General features: G+C 34.8%; 1 protein-coding gene across 3 annotated transcripts in view; it reads right to left on the bottom strand.

Annotated features, from left to right (window-relative positions):
• The window catches only part of LOC127961763 (rap1 GTPase-GDP dissociation stimulator 1-like), a 36,192-nt gene extending 20,930 nt beyond the window's left edge, over positions 1-15,262 (bottom strand). Inside the window, exons 1-5 of one of the 3 annotated variants that reach the window (XM_052561008.1) lie at positions 14,897-15,262; positions 11,196-11,291; positions 10,652-10,774; positions 5,468-5,593; positions 193-339 (exon numbers count right to left, since the gene is read on the bottom strand). In XM_052561008.1, coding sequence (XP_052416968.1) covers positions 193-339; positions 5,468-5,593; positions 10,652-10,774; positions 11,196-11,291; positions 14,897-14,900 — 496 coding nt within the window. In that variant the 5' untranslated portion in view covers positions 14,901-15,262. Of the gene's footprint in view, positions 1-192; positions 340-5,467; positions 5,594-10,651; positions 10,775-11,195; positions 11,295-14,896 lie in introns of all 3 variants that reach the window. The other 2 variants (XM_052561007.1, XM_052561009.1) reach the window with 2 other exon arrangements.
• Between the last annotated feature and the right edge of the window lie 1,117 nt (positions 15,263-16,379).

The following is a 16,379-nucleotide window of genomic DNA, read 5'->3' as shown; positions in this document are numbered from 1 at the left end:
CGTTGATGTTCAACTCTGAGGAAACACTGACTTCAGACTCAAACCAAAGCACGTCTGTTTTTACAGAATCAGAAAAATCAATAAAATGTCTTATCTACTGTATGTAGTACTGAATAATTTAGAGAACATCTCAGACTATACCAATAAGGGACCATTCAAAAACATCGCCTGGTTTGGGGGATCGGTCATTACCATTATCATTGCTATAGTTCATCAGCATGCCACAAAAGACAGTCAAGAGCTTCCCGGTGGCCGGGTCAGTGCTTTCGGCCAGAGACTTAATGTGCTCGGCAACTATCTGAGCACCGCCCGCTGCGTCAACTGCACTTCTGCCCTCATCTGCAAAACAAAGAGGTCACATAAAAAAGAAAGAAACAATAAAAAAGGCAACCAATGACAAAGAAACATCAACCTGGAACAGAATGACAGAAAAAGAGGGTGTTAAAGGAATAGTTCAAGTCTTCCCGAACCATTCCTTTAATGGAGATATTCATGAATGCATCCTTATGGAATGTAATATGACAACTGATAACGTAAACACAAGAAAAAATAAGCATTTTGAGATAAAGGAAGAGATCAAATGAGAAACTGTTTGCTGGAATCCATTGGATTTGTTTACGGCAGTCAGGTTGACATGAGGTGCAGACGTAACTAAAGGCAAAACCAGAGACCAGAAGTGCAGTAGAAGCACAGCAATCGAAATCCAGACTGCAGCAGAATCGCTAACAAGGGAAGGTGTTAAAAGATCCTCAGAGACGCCGTGGTCCAGCGGAGGCCAGCGTTATTTACTCAGAGCATCAAAGTCAAGAGCGTGGCTGGATCTTCCGACTGTTTTAAAAGCAATATGAAATGCAAACTAATTTACTTTTGCAGCTAAATGTATTTCAAGCACAATTCAGCGAGAAAAACCAATGTAGGGTGGGACTCAACATTATACATTGGGAAAAACTCAACAGTAGCATCTGGAAAGGTTTAAATGTTATGGTGTGGAGATGTTTATGTATTCACGCCGTGCCAGCATCAAAACCTACTTTCATGGCGTTCTTAGAATAAATTACCCAAGGTGTACAATTAACAAAAAGACATTTCAAATCTACACTAGACAAAAATGATAAAACGCATTCAGGTGAAACATTTGTAAATAAATCCGTTAAACACACCTCTGAATAAAACCACTGTCTATTTACATTGAAAACAGTACAATCTAATAAAATATGCTTCCCAGTCATTTCAAGGCATGATGTTTTAAAACTCCATGTGCGAGTCTTGTATGACCTAAAAGACTCCTTGTACAACAACTTGGTCATACCTAGATTTAAAATTAGTACAATTAGTAATTACCAAAACAGCACCTAAAATTAAAATTTTAATTGCACAACAATAATTAAACAGTATATAAATAACACTAAAATATGACTGCTGATGATCACCTGTGCAAAACTCAATGACAAAATTCTACAATGTTATTGATGTTTTTAGCAGATTGGTATGTGGTGGGAGGGTTAGTGCTAGTCAAATCCCCAAGCCCATCTCCAAGTCTCCCGTCTTCACCATCCTGCATTACAAGATGCTTTGACTGCCAAAATAAAAGTGAAGCGGAGTCTCTTACACAGCACTTTAATTCCATTTTTAGACATACAAGTTTTCCAGTAAGCTCTTTGACCAGATGACGGTGTTTGCGTGTCAGACATGAGTCAGCTTAGCTGGTATGAAGATTGTTTCAGGTTTGTTTACACCGATGCGTGCCCACGCAGAGTCTACGACAGCTACCTTCTACCACACGAATCGAGGAGACAGAGGACAAGAAGAGAGAACGTGATTTAGACGCAACAAAACAAAGTAAAAGATCCGAATACTGAAAACAAAGACATTGAACGATTCCCAAATTGGCTTCTTTGATGGGTTTTGGATGCGGTGCAGTGAAAAGACAGCTTCTGCGTGGGGTTTCCAAGCGGATGAAGCCCTTGAGTGAAATGCATGATGATGACAAAGGGTCCGAGCCATCCAGGATCAAGTTCAGCTTCACCATTAAACACATCTGTGTCCGTTTGCCAAGGGCTTCTGATGCAATGCCATTTGTGTCTCTCTGCTATAAGTATTTGGAAACTGAACTGTTATCATCACTTTTTACTTAATTGCTAGTAATACATGTGTGACACTGGAACACAAAACCAGTCTTAGGTCTCTGGGGTATATTTGTAGCAAAAGGCAAAAATACATTGTATGGGTCAAAATAATAGTGTGACGAGTGGGGCGGGGCCGAGAGGCGTGGGAACGAGGAGTGAGGCCAGGTGTAGTGATTGGAGATGAGCTGCACCTGCGACCCACCACCTGTCTCGAGTCCCACGTAGGAGATGGAAGGATATAAAACTGGAGCGACGACCGTGAAGGACGAGAGAGGACCAGGCCTGGGCAATATTTTATGTTTGCTTTTTATTTTGTGCGCACCAGTCGTCCGTGAGGGGCTGGTGCGCTGTTTTGTGTTTATTTTTGTCATTAAAGTTTCATTTTGATTGTGCGCCGGTTCCCGCCTCCTTCTTCCGGATGAATACGAAAGTTTTATTATTACTAATAGATTTTTCTTTTATGCCAAAAATCATTAGGATATTAAGTAAAGATCATGTTCCATGAAGATATTTTGTGCATTTCCTAACGTAAATATAATAAAACTTAATTTATGATTAGTAATGTGCATTGCTTGGGCTTCATTTGGACGGATGATGTAAACATCTCAAATTTAAAAAAATGTAACCATATGACTTGATTTGTGCTTCAGGGCCACATATTAGAATTAAAACCATTCAAATAATAATTAAAAAGGAAAATTATTATTAAATACTTATGTCATAATTTCAGCTTCTGTGATTCTGTTTATATCTTACTATCTATCTGTCACTGATGTAGAAATATACCTCTATCTGATGCATTCATAGTATACAGAAAGTCATATGTATGACATAAAACATTTTTAATTATGATACAGTATACTAAATTTTGGTATTTTGAAATAGAAAGTAAAATCAAATGAGATACCAAGTCACCATTTTGAAATAAAAATTCAAACTTTATAATTATGAAATAAAATTCAAATTAATGACATAAGTCATAAGTATGAAAAAGTCAAAATTATGAGATAAAGTCACAATTGACGATTCAAATCTAAAATAGTCACAATTATGGACTATTTTTGGAGAGATTTTGACTCTTCATGTCAAAATTATTACCTTTTTTATGTTACAATTATGTTTTTTAATCCCTGTGTGGTGGAATTGTCCCTCCCTTCATATTAGCTACTTACAAACAGATAAATAAACACATACATAAAGAAATTAACGGTTTTAAAGGTTCACTGTAAAAATATTGAGCGCACTCACATGAGCTGAAGACTCATTATATCAGCTGCATAACAAAACTGCAGTTTTCTTTCTCATTTTTGATGTATTTTTTATTAAACATGAAGTTTAGGTAGTACATTACGACATGCTCGTCCATTTTTTTAAAGCCACCAGGCTATAGTTAGCTCACAGCACTGAAGCATGATTTGCTGCCTGCTAATTGGTTGGGTGTTATGGGAGTGAAATTCCCGCTCTAGAGAGCTTTTGACTGAAAAACAATCTATGCAGTGCAGTATGAGTCAGCAATATTTTTCAACTATAAATTTTCAATTGTAAATACCCCTTAAAAGTGAATTTGTCAATGTTAGTACATAGTAGTACACTAAAATAAAACACAAATAGAGTAAAAATCACACTTTGAGAAACTACTTTCTGAGAAATGATTTATGTTTAACAGGTTTGAAGAGCCACAGATGCGAGTCACTGGATTATATTCAATAAATCTCCAGAAAAACGTCTGCGTCCTCGTCTTTCCATCAGTCAAAATCTCTTGATCCTGAGAGCTCCTCAACTTCCCATTTTTCATCCATTTATTTCCCTAAACTCGACTCGTCCCAAAGGTTTCAGATATATATATATAACATACAGTACATGTCACCACTGTATGGTTAAGATTAAAAAGAAAAACGCATTACAGCCTTTAAATATTTGTACACTCTGTCTACAACGAAAGGAGAAAAAAATGTGATAAAATTTAAATTATCAACCACTGCTAGGTCATCAATATGATTCATGTACAAACTAATTACCAATGGGCTACTTAATTATTGATGCGAAAGTGTGCACGAATTCAATAATTCAACAGTCTAGAGTCGAATTATTCCTCTTCCACCACATTCACGTTGGGACGTAGTGTGCCGATAGACGATGGTATTGTTTATCGACAACAGTCAGAGATATTGGCCTCTTTATAATACTAATCAATATTAGGGCTTATTTGTTCCATCATATTTATTTTTGCATGTTTTTACATCGTTGTGCATTATAACCAATCACACGGGATTACGTTGAGCTTATGAGTGCAGGGGCCAATCAGATGCGTTCAGATGAGTCATCGCTGAGTTTTGTTGCTCACTGCTCTCTCGCAAATTCTCTCATCATGGACAACAATGTGCATAACATGTGCATAATATCATAATATGTGCATAACGTGCATAAACCCGACTGAGCTTGTGATTGTGTTCTTTGCTCATTTTCTGTAGCTGCTTTTTGAATAACTCCGGAAATGTAAGCATTATAATTAGCTTACAATGTTTCTATTGAATTGTTATCATGTTAAATTCAAATTCAGTTATATGTGACCCTGGAGCACAAAACCAGTCTTAAGTTGACAGGGTATATTGGTAGCAATAGCCAAAAAATAATTTTATGGGACAAAATTATAGATTTTTCTTTTATGCCAAAAATCATTAGGATATTCAGTAAATATCATGTTCCATGAAGATATTTTGTGATTTTTTTTACGATAAACATGATTTATGATTAGTAATATACATTGCTAACAATTAATTTGGACAACTTTAAAGGTGATTTTCTCAATATTTAGATTTTCTTGCACCCTCAGATTCCAGATTTTCAAATAGTTGTATCTCGGCCAAATATTGTCTGATTCTAACAAACCATACATCAATGGAAAACTTATTTAAATTGACACTTAAGAATGGTTATGTGGTCCAGGGTCACATATTAAAAAAATTAGGCTGCTTTGAGCCTTGCCTTACACTGGATATGGTTCACTTTCTGGCTACGAAACTAATTAGCACGATAATATTGTGTATCAGTGATATCGCAGGCTGACGACAGGTCGATATGACAATTGAGCATATCACACAACACTATTGGGACATCATCAACCAATCAGAATCAATAATTCAGCAATGGTATAAGCTCTTGTACAATTACCTTTGGAAACCATGTGTGAAATGAAAAAGTGCTCAACTATCAGCTGCTCTGCCCGCCTCATGTCACTCATTCAGACAACTGTAGCAGCAGCTCCCCTCCAGATCATCCCAGACACTCGGACAGATCTCACAGTAGATGCAGCTGAGGGGGTGATGATAATGGGCACTTACGGCTGTCGTAGCAGATGTTGCCGAGGGCTCGTCCCGTCTGGAGCAGTATCTCCTGGTCCTTGGAGTTTAGCAGCTGAACCAGTGGAGGAATGAGGCCTGCCTCCACACACGGGCTCCTCATGAATTCTGCAGAGAAACAACCCTTTCAGCGCAATAAAACTTTATTAGATAAACACTGACTGACTAAAAAATGTGTTGATAATTTACCAGGTTACTTAGATGTGACAGGTTGCAGATTACACAGATTACAAATCTCACGGTTCGAATCACATTACAGTTTTTGATCCACAGTTCGGATCATTTTTCAGATCAGCAAGAAAAAATTTTTTGAATTTTAAATTGCTATCCATTTATTACTTCTATGATACCATTATTACTACTTCTATGGTACCACAGCAAATACTACTAGAAGAAAGTTTAAACATAATTAAAGAGACAAGAGAACAAATAAGAACAAATACACAAATTAGATATATAAAACAAGCATAGATAAATACAACACAATATGTATGTAAAATAATTCATTTCGATGTTCGCCCAGCATCTGAAACACGTGTGTGCGGCTGTGCGCCTGGCGAACTGCGCGCGTGTAACAAAGTACCCTTTTGTCTTTTCTCTCTGGAATGGTTTAAAATACACTTGTGTGTGAAATAAAAATAAATACAGATAACACTGACTCTCGCCCACTCAAAACAGAATGCAGCACAAGACTCCCTCTCGTGAAGCAATATGAGCGGTTTTTGAGAACTGTCAAGGAAACAGTCACTTTTTCTTCTAAATTTGTGGCCTCACGTCTTGTAAAACATTTTCAAATACTGCGTTAACTGTTCATATGGTATTTTTCATACAATGTTATATATTATTTAGAATTTTTTTAACATGCAATATGCCTTTAAGCTTTCACAGCATTTCATCTAGATCATCAGTAGCAAACAATGGAGACTGATGGACAAACTAAGTTATTACACCATTTCAAGCATTTAATCTGAATTATATGTTATGTAAAAAAGAAAAGGTTCATATTGGCAGCATATTCGCCGATATATCGGCGAAAGGCTCATATCGGCCGATAATACTGGCAAAATTATATTATTACATATATAAATGTAATAATCATTTAGTACACTGTATCATTTTGTTTATTACTATTTTGATATCCTAATATTTTTAATTCGTTTTTATTTGTATATTTTCAGTTTTTTTATTTTTTTATTAAGTTACAATAATTTTGTTTTGTGCATTTTTCATTTTTATTAGCTTTTAAATATTTCTGTTTAGTTTTACTTTGTTTTTATTTAATACATTTTAGTATGTCAATTGAAATGTATTTTGTTTCAGTTAGCTGCCAATGCAACATTTATTTTGTTTGAATCGGTTGAATTTTTTTTTTCAGATTAATTTGAATTAGCAAAAATAAATAAACAATTTCATTTTAATCAACATTAACAAGACTGACAAGCAGCATCAGTCACATTTAAAAAAAAAAAAAAATTAACTAACCAAAACAATTAAATATTTAGAAATGTTGAAATGTTTGAAATTCCAGGAAAATTATGTAAATAATGGCTTCTCATGGAAAGTTTAGTGCACAAGTTCAAGTTTTTCACCTAATTTATAGAATTTATTTCAGCTTTAATTCAATTAATACACTTAAAATTAAATTTTATTTATTGATTTATTCAACCATTATTAATAGTTTTAGTTAACAACAACAACACTGGTGCTAAGGAATTACCCTAATCAATGCACCAAAGTAACAGCTCAGTAAACTGTACTGTAGCAAATGCATCGCTTAAATCCTATGTATCCTGCTCCTGTTAGAAAGTGCTGGAGACATTGCAGATGAAACGCAGAGGTTCCCCGAGGGACGCTGACAGCTGAATGCCAGCAGAAGCTGCCAGAGATCTGGCACACCAGCAGGCCACTGTCATTAGCTACCTAGCAAACTGCTAAAAGCCCATACATTATTTTAACCTTTTTATCTCAGGCATTCTCCATACACTTCCAAACCCCATCTCTATCTGTCTGAAGTGCGCTTTAAAGAAACACTTGTGTAATTAGACTAAAAGCTTAAGGTGAAGAAGCACAATGACTTTGCAGGACTGCAGGTTGAGCCTGCATAATGTAAACCAGGCTAATAAAAAATATATATATTCTAAAGATTTAGTACTAGTGATCAGAGAGAATAATTAAGCTGATCAAAAACACAGAATTACATGCTGTGCTGAAGTGTTCACACAATAAATGTAATTGCCGATTTGCTGTTGCATAAGCAAGGTAACTTATCTGATGGCGAATGAATGTTTCTGTGAAACAGAGTTCAAAAACTGAATGAAATCACATCTACAAAGCAAAAAGGAAAAACAGATTCTCAGCTCCACAGAGAAAGCTCTCCTGTATTCTAGTTTAGTGTGCCAAGCTGTTATTCAACCCTGATAAAGGTGTCATATGTCGTTGCTGAAAATAACATTATTTGGTTTAATGAAATGTGTTTATGTGGTTTAAGGTAAAAAACAACAACAAAAAAAACATTATTTACCACATTGTTTCTCCTTATGTCCCGCCCTCTGAAGTGCATAGATTTTTACAAATCTCATCGGTCTGAAAAGCAAGGTGTGCTCTGATTGGCCAGCTCTACAGTGCATTGTGATTGGCCGAATACCTCAAGCATGTGACGGAAACAGTACGGCCCTTAACAAGGGTTGTGTTGTGTATCACGTTGTAATGCATTTTTTTTTAAGAGAAAACCTACATGCAATGAATATTAATATTTAATATTAATAACGCATTTATATTTAAAAATCATTTACTGTACAGCATACATTCACATATTATTTAATTGTTTTGCCATTTAATTTATAAATTAAAGCAATAATTGACACTTTCGAAACAATTGTTAAATGCAGAGAAATTAAATTTTATCAAGAGTAGTAAATTAAAAGTGCTTACTGCGGTTATAAATATTCATTTTCTCATATAGCACTGCCTATCTGAGGACTGCATCACACATAGTGCGGTGTGTTTATGAGTCAACTCAATTTTAATCTGTTTGTCTGTTTTGAGATCGACTGGTTCCACTGGGCTGATCTTATAGCTTAATTTTAATAAAGACATGCATGAAAAGCCACAGACTTGACTGCAGCATCAGTGAAACTGAGGGAGAAGCAGCAGAGAATATAGCAGAAACAAACAAACAGACCTGAGTGGCGATCATTTCAGGTTTATTTATCATTTCAAAGCAGGTTTCTATTAGGAGTGATAATATAGAGCTGTACTAAGGCTAGTGAAATGAAGGCAGTATATTGAGGCTCTAAACTCACAAAAATTAAGACATTGATTATATTATTATACCATCAGGGTTTTTTTCCCTTTCATTACAAAAAAATATCACTAAAGAACTGAACAGTCATTTTTGAACATGCACAATGTATATTTTAGTTATATCAGTAGACTAAATAAATGGCATAACATTGGCCCAGTGTTATTTTATCATCATTGGGGTAATATTATAGCAGGGCTTTATAATTAGCTTTATTGGAGGGCTGGATAATAGAATTCAACATTTGAAGGGGAACAAAGGGGTGGGGGCCGTCCCAATCTCTTCCTCGGGGGCCTATAAAACTAAAAAATGTAAAAATTCTGCAGTAAGATTAAATAACATTACCAACACAAACATATACTGTATAAAAGTTTAACATTAGTGCTGTCTGCCAATCCATACAAAAAATTAACTAATCGCAATTTTTTGTAATTTATCGTGATTAATCTCATACTAATATATTTATATTGTCAATTTCACACTGAACCTCCAAATTAATGTAGAATCAACAAATATGGTATATTTTAAATATTTGTATTATTTAGTTTTTTTTTTTTTACCAAGTTACCTATTTATTAAGACCTGTACCATGATATCAATAATGCTAATGATGTCACTATTCCATGAATTCCCCCTCAATTTTATCCATTAATTATAGCAGTATTATTGAAAGCCATTATTTTAAACATTTAATATGATAAAAATGTTGACATGCTTCTGGCACGCTGTCTGATTCGGGCCGAACGCGCAGACTTTCAAACTATACTCCATTTGACAATCATCTTAGTCAAGTGTCTGCGCTATTTCTCTCCAGAAGTTATGACTGATAACTAGGGCTAGGCGATTTGGCAAAAAAAAAATCTAGATTTCTAGCTATTTTTAACTAGTCATATTAGAAATGTAACTACAACATGATTCAAATGACTTTTTCTTTATTAACCCTCTAGTTAAAGAAAATTCTTTCAGCCTGTCACCATGATGCAAACTTGATATATAAGACATGCAGTAGTGGTTATTAAACATAAACATGGATGCGCTTGACTGTTGCGTTCGCGTCTCTTGCGGCATCTCATGCCTTAAACTGCACTCTAAAATAATGCCCCTTAAGTTAAAAGTTCACTCCCATCTTCTTGCATTTTTTTTTATTATTCCACGGCCCATGTCACATCTTTGACGACAAGGGAGTGCATTCTGGGTGAATGGCAACTAGCGATATGAGCGCGTCACACACGATTGGTTAATCTCGTATGCTGACATGCGACTGATTGTTCTTCTCTATTAACTGTTATCAACGGCATATTGTCAGTGTCTAATTCTAACATCTGGTAATATTTCTATTCAAACTCGTGACCCCTCGATTTCAAAAAAATTAAATAGTGGCAAAACATAAAATTTGAATTAATCTATAAAATTAGAAAAATTGCCCAGCCCTACCGATAACGCTGCCATTTTTCGGTTGTGAAACGATAGCCCACCAGCGTTGCCACCTTGTGAACAAACTCGTTTGTGCAAATTAGGCATATGTGCAACCTGCGTGTACTCTTCCCTCGGGCTGCCAACTGAATAGCCCTGTAGTTTTGATTACTATTTTAAATGTGTTTGTTTGTTTTTCTACCATTTAGCAACAGACATAATAGATTAGATTTGTTTTATACAGGGCCATTTTTGTCCAATTAAGTGGCATTTTTGCCCGCAGCCAACACACACTCTGCCTATGATTGTGTTGTAAACATGAGGATCTCCTTGTCAGAATAGGCTGGTTTAAGCCACTGTGAACTTCTGCATGAAGTTGCATCCACACCACTAGGTGTCTGTACGGCAAAAATGATGTAGCAAGCAACAACTGGCGATCCAGGAGCACTTACCATTTTTGGCCACCTCTGCAATGATGTTGGCTACTTTAGGTGTGCATGAGTTCTGCGCAGACAGAAGAGCAGGCATCATGGCAAGAACACCCATCTCCTGGATCTTTGCACTGGTCTCCACATCTGAAAACAGAGCGAGGAACATCACTAGATTATATGATAGTACCTTGGCAATAAATTACAGTCACCTTTTTAAACAGCTGCAAGAGTGTTTCAACACATTGTCTGAGGTTATGATGGTAAATTTGACATCTTTCACTCTTCTGACAGCCATAATCAAAATCTATTTCTAGCTTTCCATTTACTTTTAATCAGGTTTTCAGTTGGCTACTTTTTTCTTGCCAATATGACACAGCAGAATAAAAAATAGCTGCAAGGTTTTTTCATCAAAATGGATTTAGTTCAGTCCCACATTAATCTGAATATAAGAGGCCTACGCTGTCCTTAAGTCAAGGCTCCTGCCCTTTTCAATCATTCTTCATTTCAGCTGATGCTGTGAGGAACGAGGAAAATGAACAGCTATATAAAAGACATGCAGACTTACTATTTTGGGCCAAAGCTTTGAGCAGGCAGTCCAAGCAGCCCTCGACACTGTCCGCCGACGAGAGCTTCAGCGTCTTCAGGGCTTCGCTCAGGTTATCTGCTGATGGACCAGAAACAATGGACAGCTTTATCTCTTCAGTGGTTTACAACTGCACAAAATCATAAAACGACAAATCACCTATTTCTATAAAGCACGGCGTTCTCAAGGAGCCCACATCAATAAACTGCTGTAGACAATCTCCTGCATGCTACATCTACCTCTGTCTGATTGATAGTTTAGACTTTTTTGCAAATCAAAGGCCTTTTAGTATCACTCTGTGAAATCTTTATTGATTTTCATAAAGTAATTTTAAGATTAACTTCTATTTTTCAAAGTAATATTTCAAGATTACCATTTACAGAAGCAACTAATGACATAATAAAAAAAGTTAGAGGTTTAGAGAGCTTTGATTATATAACGTAAGCATTTTATTATCCCCTTAATAAATTTTTTATTTTAAGATTATCATTATGGAAGCAAGTAATGACATAAATGAAAAAAAAAGGTAGAGCTTTGGAGAGCTTTGATTATATAACTTTATATATTATCCCCTTAATACATTTTTTATTAAATAAATTCCTAAAATAAATCCCTCATTCATTCATTAGTAAGACATTTATTGGGAAATATAATATAAATAATAATAATATAATAATGCATTATATTTACATGCATTTGATTTACTCAACAAGCTATCATGATTTCATATTAATATAGAAAACGGCATCTTATTTTAGATATATTTTAGCTCAGTGTGGGCCTCTAAAAAAAAAAAAAAAAAAATTATATATATATCTTCGTCCTCAAGTATGACCTCTATATTGTCTTATGCTATATATATGTATATGTATGTATGTATGTATATATATATATATATGAGCCATAATACTTTTATGTATCAAATATGATATGCAACATATGAAAAATAATAGATTGGATTAGACTAGATTTTTTTCAGTGTTTTGTATATAATAGGTCGAATAAACGGTAACTTTTTTTTTAATGGGATTTTTTTCAGAGTTACTTCATCCTTTACAGGGACAGGGTTAATTTGATAACTAAACATACCAATATTAGAATTACTAATAAGAAAGTTTGTCTTACAGTCTGTATGTCTCTGAACTTCATTAAGACTTCAAGGGTTGACAGTGAGCACTGAGGTCAACAGGGTCGAGTCCAGATCTCGGGTCCCAGAACTCATCATAATACACTCATTTTGCTGACGCTTTAATAAAAAAGTTTCATGCATTATCTGGGAACTCGACCCATGACCTTGGTGTCGCAGATGCCATGCTCTACTGTCTGATTCACAGAAACATCTGTCATGATTGGAAGCTCTTTACTAAGGTAGAAGAGCTCAACCATAAGCCAATTAAAGTGTGAATGGTGATTCTTGAATATAGTTGTCACTCTGGGGATGTTTAAAGCCAGTGAAGCCTTCGTTCCATTAACAGACTCCAACAAATCACGTCGAGATAAAGGCCAACAGAGACCATGAGTCAGATCTATCATCAAATCACCCGTCTACTTTATATTTAATCAAGAAAAAAGAAATAAAAGCACAAATTCCCTAAAACTTTCAGATGCAAATTAACTACATCATACTCCTGCATAAAGCATAACTACTATAGTATACAAACATACTAATTAAACCAGCTCCAAGTTCAAATGAAAATAAAATCAGTGTTTTCTGCAAAAAATAAATAAACAAATATATGGTGCAATTTTCTACACAAAATGATTGTGTCTTCTTTGTGTTCGTTTGGATACCAAAAAAGTGAATTTGAAAGACAAATTGATCAAAAACGCTAAAATTACATAAAAGTTTTCATTTGTTAAAATAATAAAAACACTGCAGTTGGAGGTAACACAATCAAGCATGCTTTTGGTGTGAATTAATAAGTTGCAATTATACCAAACTCCGGCAAAATAGTATGCAAATAAAATTAATTATCTTAATTTTGTTGCGCAATATTTTCGAAATGCACACATTTGAATTAAATAGAGGGATAGCACATACACAAATAATAATTTTGTTATCATTTACTCGCCCTCATGTAGTTTCAAACGCGTTAAACACAAAAGAAGATGATTCGAAGAATGCTGGTGGCTGAACAATTGCTGGTACCCATTGACATCTATAGTATGTGAAATAAAAAATACTATGGAAGTCAATGGATGCCAGCAACTGTTCAGTTATCAACGTTCTTCAAAATAATGTTCTTCATTGTTTAACAGAAGAAAGAAATGTGTACAGGTCAACTGACCAATCTCACTTTTTTTCAGCTCTATTTTCAACTCGGCATGAAATCAGAACTGATTCTATTTATTTTCTTCAAGCATGTTACTGATCATTTTGTGAATTATTCATTCATGCATTTTTTTAAAAATAGTTTTACTTTGTAATCTGTAATGGAAACAAAAGCTTTAAGATTTCTTTAGCTGTTTCACTCAGTAAAACATCATACTACGGTAGTTGCAATGTCGGTTTCATATCAAGTGAGATTTTTTTGAAAATATTGTCAGCATTTTGTTAAATGGAAGTCAAATTAACATTACAGTAATAGCATGAGAGTACATTTCTGGTTGAACTATCCCTTTAAAGAAATAAAATAAAATAATGTGTTTAAGCCCTAAAACTTGCACAGATGACACACGTAACAGAGTACATATGATATTAATAATAATATAAATGATAGCATCAGTTAATAAGAACTAGTGCTGTCAAACGATTAATCACAAAATAAATGTTTTTGTTTACATAATATATATGTGTGTGTGTGTGTGTTATATTTATATTGTGTATATTTATTATGTATATGTAAAATAATACACACCCATATAATATATATTTTGAAAACATTGAAATGCATATATTTATATTAATTATATAACAGATAAATACATTTAATATATAAATAAAATATTTGTCTTCTATATGTGCTTGTGTGTGTATATATATATTATATATAGACATAATAAATTTACACACATATATTATGTAAACAAAATGTTTATTTGGGATGCAATTAATCGTGATTAATCGTTTGTCAGCACTAATAAGAACATATTTCTGATTTTATGTCAAATAACGTTACTTGTGCCTACTGCTGGAGCAAATGTCTGCTCATATGTGACCTGCTTTTCTGCCGACTCACCATCTAACTGTTTCATGATCCAGATTGTTCAAATTCATGTGAATCGGTTTGACAAGGATGTTCACCACACATGCACTGATCTCCAGGTGTCTACTTCACATATTTGTGTCAAGTATTGCATCACAGGCTGTCAATCAACACAAGACTGGGATGCGCTGGGGATGTCTATGAAATATGAGACGTGTTTATTAATCCCATATCTAAATACTCATTGTCTTCAAGCACTGGTGATCATCTCACGGAGCCAGATTAATATAAGTAGCTCAGATATGAAAGATGAGCATGTGTGGTCCTGTTGTGCATGTGTTAATAATCCATCACAGCCTGTCTCTGAAGGATGGGCTCTATCTATAATGTGAACACGCTCTGTTACTGTCTGAGCCATTGACTCTCACACTCACTAGCGTGCATTAATCATTTGTGTGTTTAAGATTAATTACTGATCATGAGGAGTTCATATTCTTCAGCAGATATCTGCAAGTCGTCATGTTTCGCGATACTCACCCATCTGGCAAGAATGTGATGGTCCTGACGGGCTCTGAGTGTGCTCTCCGGAGGACTGAGTGTGCTGGTTATCTCGAGGCGGGTACCGGATCGGTCTCGGTTCGCTCGTCAGACAGATATCCGGGCAAGGCCCACCTTAACCCTCGCTGCTCCGGTGAAAACAGCCTCTGCCGCTATAAATGTAACGTTACCGGAAAGATGCATACAACCGGGTGAAAGCCCTCTGTGCTGATGTCGGGGATTACGTTATTTTACCAGAAGAGATGAAGACTCGTGTGCATCAAAATAAATACAGCTGCACTTCCTTCTAGTGTGCGAGCGGACTGATTCTCCGCACCGTAAGCCCCGCCTTCCACTCAGCTGATTGGGTTGTGGTCCGCACAGAAGGTTCTTGTCTCCACGCTGATTGGTGGACCTCGATATCGTTAAAACAAGCCACGGCCTTTAAAGGGTTTCGAGTCATGTTGCTTGTGTGGAAACTGACTCGTCAACGCGAATCGGTTCTTTCGAAAGGTTCGCTTTAAATCGCCGGTTGTAAAAAAAAAAAAAAAAATCAGTTATTCGTGTGCGCCATGACGTAATTACGTCATCACGTGGTCAGTAAAGCTGTTTGTTAGTTTTTATTTCAAGTTCTATCTATCTATCTATCTATCTATCTATCTATCTATCTATCTATCTATCTATCTATCTATCTATCTATCTATCTATCTATCTATCTATCTATCATAGAGCATAAATATAGTTAGCAGTTGCATTTCATTCGTTCGCATTACGTTTTATTTAGAACATATGAACGATAAACTCTCTTTTATCCCCGTGTAAAATTAGTGGTGAATTGAATTGCTTATTTCATTTTTGATCAATTTTAGAAAACAACAGGAAGTAGAACACCTCTAAATAATAACAACAATAATAATAATAATACCACTAAATAATAATATTACGCCCTCCACTGGACATTTTTGTGAAGTAAATGATCAAAACAATTGTAACTGTGAAAATAAATATGACAATGGTGTAATAATTAATATTATTTAAATATATTATACAGCTCCAAATCCATTCATGCAAATTCAGCAAATTGGTTATACATGAACAAAAATACATTTATTTATGCAGAATTAAATTTTGGTGATTAACTCCCTTCTATGAAACACTAATGACCTACTAGATTTGTATTAAATCAGAGGAAAGCAGTGTTTATTTGTTCATTTCAAAATGTTAATCATAAGATAATTATCTAATTTATATAAAAAAAAAATTAAAATTAAGTCTAGTGGGATTGGTTGCTATTTGTCAACAATTTAAATACAACCTTTTACATGATTTGGCAAAGCATTAATTATTAACTAAGCAAATAAACTATTAAACGAACTATTAATTGCAACATTATTATCACATTATATACTGCATTACATTCTACAAGAAGATAGCCTTCTAAAGTCAAATACATATCTGATAAAACAATAAGCTCACATTAATT

The sequence above is a fragment of the Carassius gibelio genome, chromosome B7 (genome assembly GCF_023724105.1).
Source record: "Carassius gibelio isolate Cgi1373 ecotype wild population from Czech Republic chromosome B7, carGib1.2-hapl.c, whole genome shotgun sequence".
In the NCBI taxonomy this organism is placed as follows: Eukaryota; Metazoa; Chordata; class Actinopteri; order Cypriniformes; family Cyprinidae; genus Carassius; species Carassius gibelio.
The sequence above is the reverse complement of the archived record's forward strand: the minus strand, read 5'-3'. Positions and strand labels throughout refer to the sequence as shown.